This window comes from Calliphora vicina, chromosome 4, assembly GCF_958450345.1.
Source record: "Calliphora vicina chromosome 4, idCalVici1.1, whole genome shotgun sequence".
Lineage (NCBI taxonomy): Eukaryota > Metazoa > Arthropoda > Insecta > Diptera > Calliphoridae > Calliphora > Calliphora vicina.
Window position 1 is genome coordinate 115,012,036 of NC_088783.1, and position 15,516 is coordinate 115,027,551.

Consider the following 15,516-nt stretch of genomic DNA (forward strand, 5'->3'; position numbering starts at 1 on the left):
ATAAAAAGCTTTTAGGAAAACACCCTTTTAAAATAAAAGCTTTCATTAAAATAAGCATTTCTCAATTAATCCTTCTATGAAAACAGGCTTTTTTTAAAAAAGATTTTATGAAAATAAGCTCTTAATTTAAAATTTTGTATGAAAAACTTTTTTTAGCTTTTATGAAAAATGTTTTTATTTAAAAGCTTTTATGAAAACAATGTTTTTAGTTAAAAGCTTTTCTAAAAAATAACGCATTAAACTGAAAACTCTTATGAAAACAAGCTTCTGAAATAAAAGCTTTTTTAAAAAAACTTCTTTTAATTAGAAACTTTTATGAAAACAGCATTTTCCATTGAAAGATTTTATGAAAACAATGTCTTTACTTAAAAGCTTTAATGAAAACCATATTTATAATTGAAATCTTTTAAAAACTGTTATTAAAAGATTTTTTAGAGCTTTGTAATTAAAAGCTTTCTTGAATATAAAATGTTTAATACATTTTTTTTTAAATTGAAAATACAGCTTTTAGTAAAAAGCTTTTATGAATATTTAATTTTTAATAAAAAGCCTTTATAAAAATATGTTTATTATTTAAAATTTTTAGTGAACACAAACTTTGGATTCAATTATTTTATAAAAACAATAAGTTTACTGAAAATTTTAAATGCTTTAAAAACGTAGTTTCTGCTTTAGTGAAAATAAGATTTTAACTTAAAGCTTTTGGGTGGAAAATATTTTTTTTTAACAGTTCCTTTTATTTTAAGTTACAAGCTTTAAAATATAGAAGCTATTTACTTTAAAGCTTTTATTAAAACCCGTTTTTATGTTAAAGCTTTTATGACAAAAACCTTTTTATAAAAAAAGCTTTCTATTCGAATCCTTCATAAATTGAATCATTTCTCATAAAAGCTTTTATAAAAATAAACATTTTGACGAAAGCTTTTATGAAAATAAGGGTTTTTGGTTAAAAGCTTTCATATTAAACCACAAAATTCGTGCATTTCTAAAAGCATAGCTATTGTTCTGTCTTCAAGGTTATAAATATTGTCAAGCATTGCTTTTTTGCACTTAAATAATTTCTATAACGCCAATGTCCCTAGAAAAACATAATCGTAACGATGGCGACAGTTGAAGCTGAAAAGCTTTAACATTAAGCAAACGATTTATAAACCAACGGCGACAATTGCAGCTTTTTCTGCTGCTGGCCTGACTTTGGGCTGATGCTGCTATTGAGAAATTTATTTGTTGCCTTCTTTTTGCTCTATTACATTTATTTATTTAGTTGTAGCAGTGTAAAAAGCCAGGCTAAAATTGTATGCAACTAATTAAATTAAGAAAAAGAAACAACAATTGTTAATGGATTAAGATTAAAATGAAAAAGATGAATGCAAAAGTTTTGCAAATTCTTTTCCTCTCAACAAAACGAACTTAATCAATGAAAGGCAAAAAGGAATTTATTTAACAGATAGTTTTGTCGCCTTTAATAGGATTTGCATTTATATTGCTTAAAAGATTTATTAAAAACTTTTGTGAATTTTATTTATTTATGTATGGATAATAAAGCTATATTTGAAGACAAATTAAAAAAGTTTTAAATTTGTTTAGCAATTAATTGTAATATTTAAACTAATTTTATATATTTTTTTTTTATTTTCTTATAGGAACAATTACGTCGTCGCCGTGAGGAGGAAGAACGTATTGCCCAGCAAAATGAATTCTTGCGCGCCAGTTTACGCGGTTCCCGTAAACTCAAGGCCTTGCAGGATAATAAGCCCACGGCTCAGCAGCAACAGCCGGTGGCGGCCGAACGTTCTGTGGTGGGAGTGGAGAATGAAGCTTATATTGAAGATGAAGATGCAACGGAAAAGATAACTGGTAAGCAGATAATAATGATCAAATCAAGTTAGGGAAAAGCTTTAATAAAAGCTTTTAACAAAAATGTCTGCAAAAGCTTTTCTTATTTACCGAAAATGTTTGAACATGTTTAATTATTTCTTCAAGCATAAAACTAAAAGCTGTTGAGCACTTTTTAAAAAAGCTTTCAGCAAAAAAAAAAGCTTTTAGAACTTATCAAAAATTCTTAATATTTTCCTCAACCTTTTGAAAGGTTTAAGTCACTTTAGAAAAAAGCTTTTTTTAAAAATTTAAAAAATAATAATAAAAATTGTGGCAAAAGCTTTTCATTCAAACTTACCAAAAATTAATAAGAATGTTAAATTAATCTCAAGCGAAAAATAACAAACTTTTTGAAAGCTTTAAATAAAAATTTAGCTAAAAACTTTTCGAAGTTGACAAAAATTATAAAAAAATTAAAAAAAAAAACTTTAAGAAAAAGCTTTTTCAAGCTTTTAATAAAAATTGTGGTAAAAGCTTACCCAACATACCAAAAATGTTTAAAACATTTTAAATGAAATTATCAATTGAAAAATAGTAAGCTTTTTGAAAGCTTTGAAACATTTTTAGAAAAATCTTTTGAAATAATTTATATTTTCCTTAAGTGAGAAATACAAAGCGTTTGGAAGGTTTAAGTCAATTAAGAAAAAAAGCTTTTAATAAAAATATTGATAAAAGCTTTTCCAACTTAACAAAAATTATTCAAACATTTTAAATTAATTACTCAAGTGAAAATTAACAAGCTTTCTGAAAGCTTTTAAACATTTTTAGAAAAAGCTTTTAATACAAATTTAGTTAAAAGCTTTTTGAAGTTGACAAAAATTATTGAAAAATTATAAAATTTTCCTTAATTGAAGAATGAAAAGCTTTTTGAGAAGTTTAAAATACTTTTGGAAAAAGCTTTTTAAAGCTTTCACTAAAAATTGTGGTTAAAGCTTTTTCAACTTAACAAAAATTATTCAAACTTTTTAAATGAAATTCTCAATTGAAAAATGGTAAGCTTTTTGAAAGCTTTGAAACATTTTTAGAAAAAGCTTTTAATACAAATTTAGCTAAAAGCTTTTTGAAGTTGACAAAAATTATTAAAAAATGGTAATATTTTCCTTAATTGAAGAATGAAAAGCTTTTTGAGAAGTTTAAAATACTTTTAGAAAAAGCTTTTTAAAGCTTTCAATAAAAATTGTGATAAAAGTTTTTCCAACTTAACAAAAATTATTCAAACTTTTTAAATGAAATTCTCAATTGAAAAATGGTAAGCTATTTGAAAGCTTTGAAACATTTTTGGAAAAAGCTTTTAATACAAATTTAGCTAAAAGCTTTACGAAATTGCCAAAAATGATTAAAACAATTTTAATATTTTCCTCAATTGAAGAATACAAAGCTTTTTGAATGCTTTGACGAATTTTTTGAAAAAGCTTTAAAAAAAAACTTTTGCTAAAAGCTTTTCGAAGTTGACAAAAATTATTAAAAAATGGTAATATTTTCCCTAATTGAAGAATGAAAAGCTTTTTGAGAAGTTTAAAATACTTTTAGAAAAAGCTTTTTAAAGCTTTCAATAAAAATTGTGGTAAAAGCTTTTCCAACTAAACAAAAATTATTCAAACTTTTTAAATGAAATTCACAATTGAAAAATGGTAAACTTTTTGAAAGCTTTGAAGCATTTTTAGAAAAAGCTTTTAATACAAATTTAGCTAAAAGCTTTTCGAAATTGCAAAAATTATAAAAAAAATTATATAAAAAATTAATATTTTCCTCAATTGAAGAATAAAAAGCTTTTGGAATGATTTTAAAACACTTTAAAAAAAAACTTTTTTAAGCTGAAATTCTCAATTGAAAAAATAGCAAGATTTTGAAAGCTTTGAAACATTTTAATAAAAATCATTTTAAAAATGTCGCTAAAAGCATTTCGAATTTACCAAAAATTATGAAAAAATTTTAATATTTTCCTCAATTGAAGAATAAAAAGCTTTTGAAAGGTTTAATGCTTTGAAACAATAAGGAGTGAGATCGAAAAATTCTTAACATACATATATGTTTATAAAAAAGAAACCACTAAACTTACAGCTTTAATTTTTTTTTTATTTGATTGAAATTATTATTACAATTTACAAAAAAAATTATTTTTATAGTTTTAATCACTAGTGATGAAATTTTGAACCTTTTTCGGAAACCCTTCCATTAACGTTTTTATAGTGCTTTCTGTCACTTTGCTCGAACATGTAGTCCATCTCCGTTTAAAATCTACCACACTTTTGGACACCTTTTTTGTACTCTTCAATTCTCTTTTAACAAGAGCCCAATATCTCTCCACTGGCCTTAGCTCCGGGCAGTTTGGAGGATTTGCCTCTCTTGGTACAAATACCACATTATTGTTCTTGTACCACTCAAGGGCTTGTTTGCCATAGTGACAGGATGCCAAGTCAGGCCAAAAATAAGTGGACACATTATGAAGTCTTATGAATGGAAGCAGCCTTTTTTGTAAACATTCCTTGATGTAAATTTCGGTATTTATAGAGCCCGTTGTAACAAATGAGTGGCTTCTTTTGCCGCAACTGCATATTGCTTGCCATACCAAGAACTTTCTGGGAAATTTTGTCTGCTTTTGGGTCCTAAACTTTTCTTCAACATTCCCTCGAGCATCAGCAACATAAAATTTTTGACCTGGAAGTTGCGAAAAATCTGCCAGAACATACGTTTCGTCATCCATTATGCAGCAAGAATATTTTTTTATAAAACTTGACTTCAATTTCCGTGCTCTGTTTTTGGCCTCTAAATTTTTAGTAGCGTTCCTGTCAGGAACTTTTTGAGCCTTGTATGTTTTTAAACCTGCATTAGCTTTAACTTTTCGTACCAAATAGTCCGAGCACTGAGCTAACCGGGCTGCTTTCCTACCGGATGTGTTGGGAGCTCTTTTGAAAATGCGTTCTATTTTTTTGGCTTTAGAAACATCATGTGGACCATTCCTTCTACCTGAACCAGGTTTTCTATCAACTGACAAGTTCTCCCGGTACTGTTTAATAACATTGGAAACAGTTTGACGGCAGACCTTTGTATGCTTGGCCAACTTTTTGTAAGACCAAGTTGGGTTTTGTTGAAAATATTTAATAATTTCAGTACGCACTTTTTTCTGGTCACTCATTTTAATCAGATTAACAAAAAAATTAATATAATTGACATTACACATAATAACTGACATGTTTTTCAAAGGTAACTTGATCAAAAAAAAATTCAAATAATACTTGGGTTAAAAAATGTAATGAAAAACGTGTGTTAAGAATTTTTCGATCTCACTCCTTATTAGCAATAAAAGCTTTTTTAAAGCTTAAAACACTTGTAGTAACAAAATGAAAGAAAGCCTTTTTATCAAACTAATTTTATTTGTATTTTATAATGTTCCAGGTTATGGTGACCTCATAGCCGCCTTGACACGTCTACAAAATCAACTTACCAAAAATGGCATGACCACACTCGCAGGCCGAGTGTCGGCCGCCCACAACATACTCTCCAATCCGGGAGTGGCTCATGCTTTAGCAGCCCGCCAGGCTGTCCTCCAACGTAGACGACCCAAAGTCAACAATCCCGTCAGTACAAACGCCATGGAATTGCAAAAGGACATTGTCGAGCTGCTGGCCAAATCCAATTCAGCCTCAGCCATTGAATTGGGCAATTTGCTGACCAGTCACGAAATGGAGGGTCTACTGCTAGCCCACGATCGTGTGGCCACCCACACCGATGGCACACCATCGCCCACATTAAGTGGGGCCGGCAGTCCACAACCTCCCCTGTCACCCAGCAGTGGATCAGCAGCAGCACCACCACCTCCCCTACCAGTACCCCCTAAATCGGCTTCTTTAAGGGGCACCGCAGTACCGCCACCAGTGGTGCCACCGCCTTTGGCTCAGCGCGGAGCCATGCCTTTGCCACCCAATGTGGCACCGCATAATGCTACCAGTGGCGGACAGACAGGTTATGCTCATATGAAACCAACGGGTCGACCTGACAGCCCACCTCTGAGTGCCTGCTTTGGCATACTAAACGATCAAAATGACAATATACGTATTATACAAATTGAAAAATCGACTGAGCCACTGGGGGCCACCGTGCGCAACGAAGGCGAGGCTGTGGTCATAGGCCGCATAGTGAGAGGAGGAGCTGCCGAAAAATCGGGTCTTTTACACGAAGGCGATGAAATACTGGAAGTCAATGGCCAAGAGCTGAGAGGCAAAACGGTAAATGAGGTGTGTGCTTTACTCAGCACAATGCAGGGTACTTTGACATTCCTTATTGTGCCCGCTGGCAGCCCACCACCCGGTGGCGGCCTACATCGCGAAAATGCTATACTACATGTGCGCGCCCACTTTGACTACGATCCCGAGGATGATTTGTATATACCCTGCCGCGAGTTGGGCATCAGTTTTCAAAAGGGCGATGTTTTGCATGTTATATCGCGCGAGGATCCTAACTGGTGGCAGGCCTACAGAGAGGGAGAGGAAGACCAAACGTTGGCTGGTCTTATACCTAGTCAATCATTTCAACATCAAAGAGAAACCATGAAACTGGCCATAGCCGAAGAGGCGGGTCTGCAGGGTAAGAATCGTGGCAAAGAGGGTGCTAGCAAGGGCTCCACACTGTTGTGTGCGCGCAAAGGACGCAAGAAGAAAAAGAAGGCCAGCTCGGAAGCGGGGTAAGTGTTGAGATTAATTAAATTTTAAAATAAAATATATTAAGAGTTGTTTTGTTTTTGTTTTGCAGCTATCCTTTGTATGCCACCACCGCCCCCGATGAAACCGAACCCGAGGAAATACTCACTTATGAAGAGGTTGCCTTGTACTATCCCCGTGCCACACACAAACGTCCCATTGTCCTCATAGGTCCCCCCAATATTGGACGTCATGAATTGCGTCAACGTTTAATGGCGGATTCCGAACGATTTTCAGCAGCTGTACCACGTAAGTAGCAAAAAAACAAATTTAAGATATTCAGCCCAATTATGAATAAAAATTCCCCGGGAGTTTTTTACCTTTTCCCAAACTCCCGGGGAATTTTTTTATTCATAATTGGTTTGATTTTCTAAATATCAAGAAAGTGAAAATTACATAGTTCTAATTTTTAGGCTGATAGTTGAAAATATTCAAAATTTGTTCCTTTAGTTTTTTATTTAATGCAGGACAAAGTTAGACCAACTAAAAAGCAACAGAAAAAAGGTATTTTGTCCCCCCTAGTAAACTTTGCTTTAGGATTTACAAAACCTTTTTTAGAACAAGCTGTAAAACTTTCATATTTCCTTATTGATCTTCTAAAGATTAGTTTAAGACTTAGTTTAGTTTTTGATTTCCTTAGAAGAACTCTTCATTAATAGTAAATTCTCAAATAGTATTTGAATCATGATTGGATTAAAAAAAAAACCTAGAATTTGTTGAACTAATTAGGATTTATTTAAGAACTTTTCAATGTTTCTTTTTACTTATTTTGTTCTCTTATTTTTTTGCTTACAGACACCTCCCGTACCCGACGCGAAGGTGAAGTTCCCGGCGTGGACTATCATTTCATAACACGCCAGGCTTTTGAGGCCGATATTTTGGCTCGCCGTTTTGTGGAGCATGGCGAATATGAAAAGGCTTATTATGGTAAGTTTTTTTGGGGTTAAACTGAGTAAACACTTTTACTAATTTTATTGTTTATGTTTCTGTAGGCACTTCCCTGGAAGCCATACGCACTGTAGTGGCCAGTGGTAAAATATGTGTTCTTAATTTACATCCACAAAGTCTAAAACTACTAAGAGCTTCCGATTTGAAGCCCTATGTAGTGCTGGTGGCACCTCCTAGTCTCGATAAGTTGCGGCAAAAGAAATTGAGAACGGGTGAACCATTTAAGGTGAGTAAAGGATTAGATCTACAACAAAATTTTACTAAAATTAAACAAAAAAGTACTAAAACTGAAAAGAAATCAAAAATAGTACTAAAAAACAAACTTCTTGAAAAGGATAAAACTAAAAATAATATAACTTACAAACTATAGATGTAATTCAAAAAATGTGTATATAATAATTTAACAGCAGGACTTAAGCTTTAAGAAAATCAAGCTTAAAAGCTTCTGATTTATTTACAAAATGTGTGGCAGGATAGCAAAGTTAAGCACTTTTTTATAACTAGACAACCCAAAAATGCAAATTTAAATTTTAAAATAACTTCTAATCCTTATTACTAATTAAGAAGCTGTCTATAGAACTGTTATAGAACTGAACATAAGCTTTCAGAATATTTATACCATAAGCTTGTAAGTTTTACTAAAGCTGAGCTACAGTAATTTAAAGTTGAACACTCTGTTTTACCAAAGATACTAAAATGGGAAAAAATTTAAATATAAATATGCACATAACTTCTAAACTATAGGGGTGATTAAAAATATGTTTATATAGAACTTATAGAGCTGGACTTAGGCTTTTAGAAAATAATTATTAAAAGCTCGTGAATTATTTACAAAATGAGCGGCGGGGCAGCAAAGTTGATTACTTTTTTATAACTAGATAAACAAAAAATTTAAATATAAATATAATAATAAATAATAAACTTTAAAAGTTATTAAGAATTAGTTTTTAAACAAATTGTATAACAGAACATAAGCTACTAGAAAATAGAAATCTTAAGCTTGTAGGTTCTATACAAGATGAGCTACAAGGTAATACAATTATACCTTTTTTTTACACAAAAAAATAAGGAAAAAATGCACATAACTTCTAAACTTTAAAAGAGATTGAAATTATAAATATATACAAATAATAGAGCAGGACTTAAGCTTTAAAAAATTTAATATTAAAAGTTTCTAAAATGTTTAATAAAGGAAAAGAAGGCTAGCAAACTTGAGCACATTTTTTAAAATTATTGAAACAAAAAAATCAAATATAAATATGATAATAACTTCTAAACTATATGACCTATTAAAAAGAAGTATATGTTAAAATTATAGAACAGGACTTAAGCTTTTAGAAAACTCAAACCATAAGTTTCTAAGTTGTTTTGGAAATAAGCTACATAGTAATAAAAATGAGCACCATTTTTTATCAAAGCAAAAAAAAAAAGAAAAAAATGTACATATAAATTTGCACATAAAATACAAAATATAGCTCAAATTGAAAAGATGTGTGAATGAAAATTATAAAGCGGGACTTAAGCTTTTAGAAATGTAAAACTAGAAGCTTCTAGGTTATACACAACATAAACTATGGGCTAACAAAGTTGAGCACATTAAATGCTGTTTACAAACAAAAATTCAATTTAAAAAGCGCCTCAAAGACTGCTATAGTTTTTGTCTTAATTCACAGTGAGTTAAATAACGGCATTTGTGATGTATACTCTTTTGGCCATGACCTTTTCATTATGTACTAAATGTGTTTAGTACCTTTTTTTAAATTACTTCAAGTTTTTAGTACTTTTTTTTATAAAATACTTAGTACAAAAAGTTAAAAAGTTTTAAATGTTTTGAGTAGTTTTCTATATAGTACTAAATATGTTTAGTACTTTTTTAAAAAGTACTTAATGTGTTTAGTACTTTTTTAAAAAGTATTTAATGTGTTTAGTACTTTTTTAAAAAGTACTTAAGGAGTTTAGTACTTTTTTATAAAGTACTAAATGTGTTTAGTACTTTTTCATAAAGTATTAAATGTGTTTAGCACTTTTTGAAAAAGTACTTACTTTTTTTAGTACTTTTTTATAAAGTACTAAATGTGTTTAGTACTTTTTTATAAAGTACTAAATGTTTTTAGTACTTTTTCACAAAGTACTAAATGTTTTTAGTACTTTTTTATAAAGTACTAAATGTGTTTAGTACTTTTTCATAAAGTACTAAATGTTTTTAGTACTTTTTTATAAAGTACTAAATGTGTTTAATACTTTTTTAAAAAGTACTTAATATTTTTAGTACTTTTTCATAAAGTACTAAATGCATTTAGTACTTTCTTAAAAAGTACTAAATATTTTTAGTACTTTTTTATAAAGTACTAAATGTTAGTACTTTTTTAAAAAGTACTAAATATTTTTAGTACTTTTTTAAAAAGTACTTAAGGAGTTTAGTACTTTTTTATAAAGTACTAAATGTTTTTAGTACTTTTTTATAAAGTACTAAATGTGTTTAGTACTTTTTCATAAAGTACTAAATGTGTTTAGTATTTTTTCACAAAGTACTAAATGTATTTAGTACTTTTTTATAAGGTACTAAATGTGTTTAGTACTTTTTTATAAAGTACTAAATGTGTTTAGTACTTTTTCATAAAGTACTAAATGTGTTTAGTACTTTTTTAAAAAGTACTAAATGTGTTTAGTACTTTTTCACAAAGTACTAAATGTGTTTAGTACTTTTTTATAAAGTACTTAATGTGTTTAGTACTTTTTTAAAAAGCACTTTAACGTTTTAGTACTTTTTTAAAAAGTACTTTAACGTTTTATTACTTTTTTAAAAAGTACTTAATGTGTTTAGTACTTTTTTAAAAAGTACTAAATATTTTTAGTACTTTTTTAAAAAGTACTTAATGTGTTTAGTACTTTTTTATAAAGTACTAAACGTGTTTAGTACTATTTTATAAAGTACTTAATGTGTTTAGTACTTTTTTATAAAGTACTAAATATTTTTAGTACTTTTTTAAAAAGTACTTAAGGAGTTTAGTACTTTTTTATAAAGTACTAAATGTGTTTAGTACTTTTTTATAAAGTACTAAATGTGTTTAGTACTTTTTTATAAAGTACTAAATGTGTTTAGTACTTTTGTATAAAGTACTAAATGTGTTTAGTACTTTTTTATAAAGTACTAAATGTGTTTAGTACTTTTTTAAAATGTACTAAATATTTTTAGTACTTTTTTAAAAAGTACTAAATATTTTTAGTACTTTTTTAAAAAGTACTTAAGGAGTTTAGTACTTTTTTAAAAAGTACTTAATGTGTTTAGTACTTTTTTAAAAAGTACTTAAGGAGTTTAGTACTTTTCTAAAAAGTACTTTAACGTTTTAGTACTTTTTTATAAAGTAATTAATGTGTTTAGTACTTTTTATAAAGTACTAAATGTGTTTAGTACTTTTTTAAAAAGTACTTAAGGTTTTTAGTACTTTTTTAAAAAGTACTTTAAAGTTTAAGTAGTTTTTTAAAAAGTTTTAGTACATTTCTATTAAGTAGTAAGTCATTGTAGTACGTTTTAGTACTTTTTCTTGTTTTCAATAAATTTTTAGTACTTTTTTTTGTTTTCACTTCAGAAATTTCTAGATTTTCTTGAATTTATATTAATTTGTGGATATTTTTCATTTATGTTTCTAGGAGGAAGAACTCAAAGATATTATTGCCACCGCCCGTGACATGGAGGCACGCTGGGGCCATTTATTCGATATGATTATTATAAATAATGATACTGAACGAGCTTATCATCAGCTATTGGCTGAAATCAATTCTTTGGAACGTGAACCCCAATGGGTGCCAGCCAGTTGGGTGCATAACAACAGAGATGAGTCATAATTTTAATTACAACAAAAAAAAATTCAAATTAAATAATTACAGTTATTGAAAAATTAAACATTTTGCATGAAAAACCACAACTCATATTTACAAAAAAGAAACTACTAAAATGTATATAAAAAATCAAGATATTAAGAGAAAAAAACAAAACATAGTTATCATAACTGGGCAATATTTTATTAAAAGTTTTATTTTTTTATAATTTGTAGATATTTTTTTTTATGTATGTATATTTTAATAACTTTTAAACATTCCTTAAAATAATTTCTTAATTTTTTTTAATTTACAAACAAAAAAAAACTAAAGAAATTTATTATTATTTAAACTTTGTTAAACATTCCCTCCCTGTTTTTTAATTTAAACACAAATTTACTAACATTTTCATTTTATTTTTGATATTTCGGAAAATGTTATGATAATTTTTGGCAGAATTTAGCTTAGAAAATCATAACTAATCAATAAATTTAGTTAATAAATAAATAAAACTATACTTAAACAACAAAAAAAAACAGAACTAAAGAAAAAAACTCTTAAAACTTAAACACAGGCTAGCAAGAAAAACTACTTAAAGATAAAACCACAAATAAACAATAATTTAGTAAATTATTATTAACAAAAAGTTTAAGAAAACCAACCCCCATTTACTTTATAACAACTACAACCAGACATCATTAAATGTATGTTTTTTAGAGTAAATAAATTTAAAAAATAAAATATTTAAATCAATAATTTATAAACTAAACTAAAATTATAAAATAAAATTTATAAAATGTTAAATAAAAATATTTTTTAATCCCAAAACCAAGACCCCCCCCCTTGACACTTGTTAAATAACGTTTAACTTGAATTTATATTTTCTGTTAACACGTAATTAAATTTATAATTAAAATTAAATTAAAAACCAACAACATTTATCAAATTTAAACAAGTTGTTACAACAAATTTATAAAAACAAAATTATTGACAACCAACATTAAACTAAAAATAATTATATAACAAAAAAATGTGTTTTTTTGATATTTTGTAGTTATTTAATGATTATTTTTTGTTTTATATAAAAAATTTATTAAATAAACTAAACAAATTATAACAAATATTAAATAAAAATAAACCTAACTGATAACAACAAGTGAAATATACTAGAATTTAGCAATGTAACTGAAAAATGGTAAAATATGACAAAAAAAAAAATATATTAAATATGTTAAATTATTTTTAGTTGTAAAATCTATAAATAAACAAATAAAAAAAAAATTCTGAAAAATAATATAAAACCAACAAAAAAAAGAAAGAAAATTTATTTAAAAACAAAAAAACTTACAAAAGAAATGGTAATTCATGGATTTGGGCCGAGAAAAATGCAAAAAACCATCTGTAATTAACTCAAAATGAATTAACACAAAAACTATTGCAGGCTTTTAGGAGCATGTAAATTACAGTGGTCTTTTTTATAATTTTGGATTAATTATCTTTTAAAAACTTGCTCAAATTAAATTCTAATGGTGATTTTCGGATTCAGCATGTGTCAAAAACGGTTAATAGGGGATTCGGGCCGAATCCGCCCAGTAATTTGGGAGAAAAATGCAAAAAACATGAAATTTGGGAAAATTGTTCAAAAAATTATACGCCACCAATTCTTTGTCTAACTCAAAATGAAATAAGACAAAAACTATTGCAGACTTTTAGGAGCATTTAAATTACAGTAGTCCTTTTTATAATTATGGATTAATTATCTTTTAAAAACTTGCTCAAATTAAATTCTAATGGCGATTTTCGGATTCAGCATGTGTCAAAAACGGTTAATAGGGGATTCGGGCCGAATCCGCCCAGTAATTTGGGAGAAAAATGCAAAAAACATGAAATTTATGAAAATTGTTCAAAAAATTATACGCCACCAATTCTTTGATTAACTCAAAATGAAAAAGACAAAAACTATTGCAGGCTTTTAGGTGCTTGTAAATTACAGTAGTCATTTTTATAATTTTGGATTAATTATCTTTTAAAAACTTGCTCAAATTAAATTCTAATGGCGATTTTCGGATTCAGCATGTGTCAAAAACGGTTAATAGAGGATTCGGGCCGAATCCGCCCAGTAATTTCGGAGAAAAATGCAAAAAACATGAAATTTATGAAAATTGCTTAAAAAATTATACGTCACCAATTCTTTGTTTTACTCAAAATTAAGTAAAACAAAAACTATTGCATAATTTTAGGTGCTTCTAAATTACTGTGGTCCTTTTTATAATTTTGGATTAATTATCTTTTAAAAACTTGCTCACAATAAATTCTAATGATGATTTTCGGATTCAGCATGTATCAAAAACGGTTAACAGGAGATTCGGGCCGAATCCGACCAGTAATTTGGGAGAAAAATGCAAAAAACATGAAATTTGGGAAAATTGTGCAAAAAATTATATGCTACCAATTCTTTGTTTAACTCAAAATGAATAAAGACAAAAACTATGGCAGACTTTTAGGAGCATGTAAATTACAGTGGTGCTTTTTATAATTTTGGATTAATTATCTTTTAAAAACTTGCTCAAATTAAATTCTAATGGTGATTTTCGGATTCAGCATGTGTCAAAAACGGTTAATAGGGGATTCGGGCCGAATCCGACCAGTAGTTTCGGAGAAAAATGCAAAAAACATGAAATTTATGAAAATTGCTCAAAAAATTATACGCCACCAATTCTTTGATTAACTCTAAATGAATTAACACAAAAACTATTGCAGGCTTTTAGGAGCTTTTAAATTACAGTAGTCCTTTTTATAATTATGGATTAATTATCTTTTAAAAACTTGCTCAAATTAAATTCTAATGATGATTTTCGGATTCAGCATGTGTCAAAAACGGTTAATAGGGGATTCGGGCCGAATCCGACCAGTAATTTCGGAGAAAAATGCAAAAAACATAAAATATAGGAAAATTGCTTAAAAAATTATACGTCACCAATTCTTTGTTTTACTCAAAATAAAGTAAAACAAAAACTATTGCATAATTTTAGGAGCTTTTAAATTACAGTAGTCATTTTTATAATTTTGGATTAATTATCTTTTAAAAACTTGCTCAAATTAAATTCTAATGATGATTTTCGGATTCAGCATGTGTCAAAAACGGTTAATAGGGGATTCGAGCCGAATCCGCCCAGTAGTTTGGGAGAAAAATGCAAAAAACATAATATTTGGGAAAATTGCTCAAAAAATTATACGCCACCAATTCTTTGATTAAGTCAAAATGAGATAAAACAAAAACTATTGCATAATTTTAGGTGCTTGTAAATTACTGTGGTCCTTTTTATAATTTTGGATTAATTATCTTTTAAAAACTTGCTCAAATTAAATTCTAATGATGATTTTCGGATTCAGCATGTGTCAAAAACGGTTAATAGGGGATTCGAGCTGAATCCGTCCAGTAGTTTCGGAGAAAAATGCAAAAAACATGAAATTTGGGAAAATTGCTCAAAAAATTATACGCCACCAATTCTTTGATTAACTCAAAATGAGATAAAACAAAAACTATTGCATACTTTTAGGAGCTTGTAAATTACAGTAGTCCTTTTTATAATTTAATTTGAGCAAGTTTTTAAAAGATAATTAATCCAAAATTATAAAAAATACCACAGTAATTTACAAGCTCCTAAAATTATGCAATAGTTTTTTTCTTATTTCATTTTGATCTAAACAAAGAATTGGTGGCGTATAATTTTTTGAGCAATTTTCCCAAATTTCATGTTTTTTGCATTTTTCTCCGAAACTACTGGGCGGATCGGGCTCGAATCCCCTATTAACCGTTTTTGACACATGCTGAATCCGAAAATCATCATTAGAATTTAATTTGAGCAAGTTTTTAAAAGTTAATTAATCCAAAATTATAAAAAGGACCACAGTAATTTACAAGCACCTAAAAGCCTGCAATAGTTTTTGTCTTATTTCATTTTTTGTCAATAACAGAATGAGTAACAGCGCCATCTAGCGTTTAGTAGCTAATTAAAGCGTAAATATGTAGTTTTAACAGTACATGAAGAATTTGTTTGTGTTTACACTTTAAACTTGTTGTGCGGTTAACAGATTACTGCAATGTTTTACAGAAAAAATAAAAATGGTATAAAAATTTGTATTTGACTTTTTTTTCTAAATAAAACTAGTA

At 28.2% G+C, this 15,516-nt stretch overlaps 1 protein-coding gene across 2 annotated transcripts in view; it reads left to right on the plus strand.

Annotated features, from left to right (window-relative positions):
* sdt (stardust) overlaps positions 1-12,665 on the plus strand; it is a 211,127-nt gene extending 198,462 nt beyond the window's left edge. For both annotated transcript variants that reach the window (XM_065510195.1, XM_065510196.1), the window contains 6 exons: positions 1,644-1,857; positions 5,275-6,559; positions 6,628-6,824; positions 7,371-7,502; positions 7,568-7,749; positions 11,175-12,665. In XM_065510195.1, the coding sequence (XP_065366267.1) occupies positions 1,644-1,857; positions 5,275-6,559; positions 6,628-6,824; positions 7,371-7,502; positions 7,568-7,749; positions 11,175-11,369 (2,205 nt within the window). In that variant the 3' untranslated portion in view covers positions 11,370-12,665. The remainder of the gene's footprint in view (positions 1-1,643; positions 1,858-5,274; positions 6,560-6,627; positions 6,825-7,370; positions 7,503-7,567; positions 7,750-11,174) is intronic.
* Positions 12,666-15,516: the final 2,851 nt, after the last annotated feature.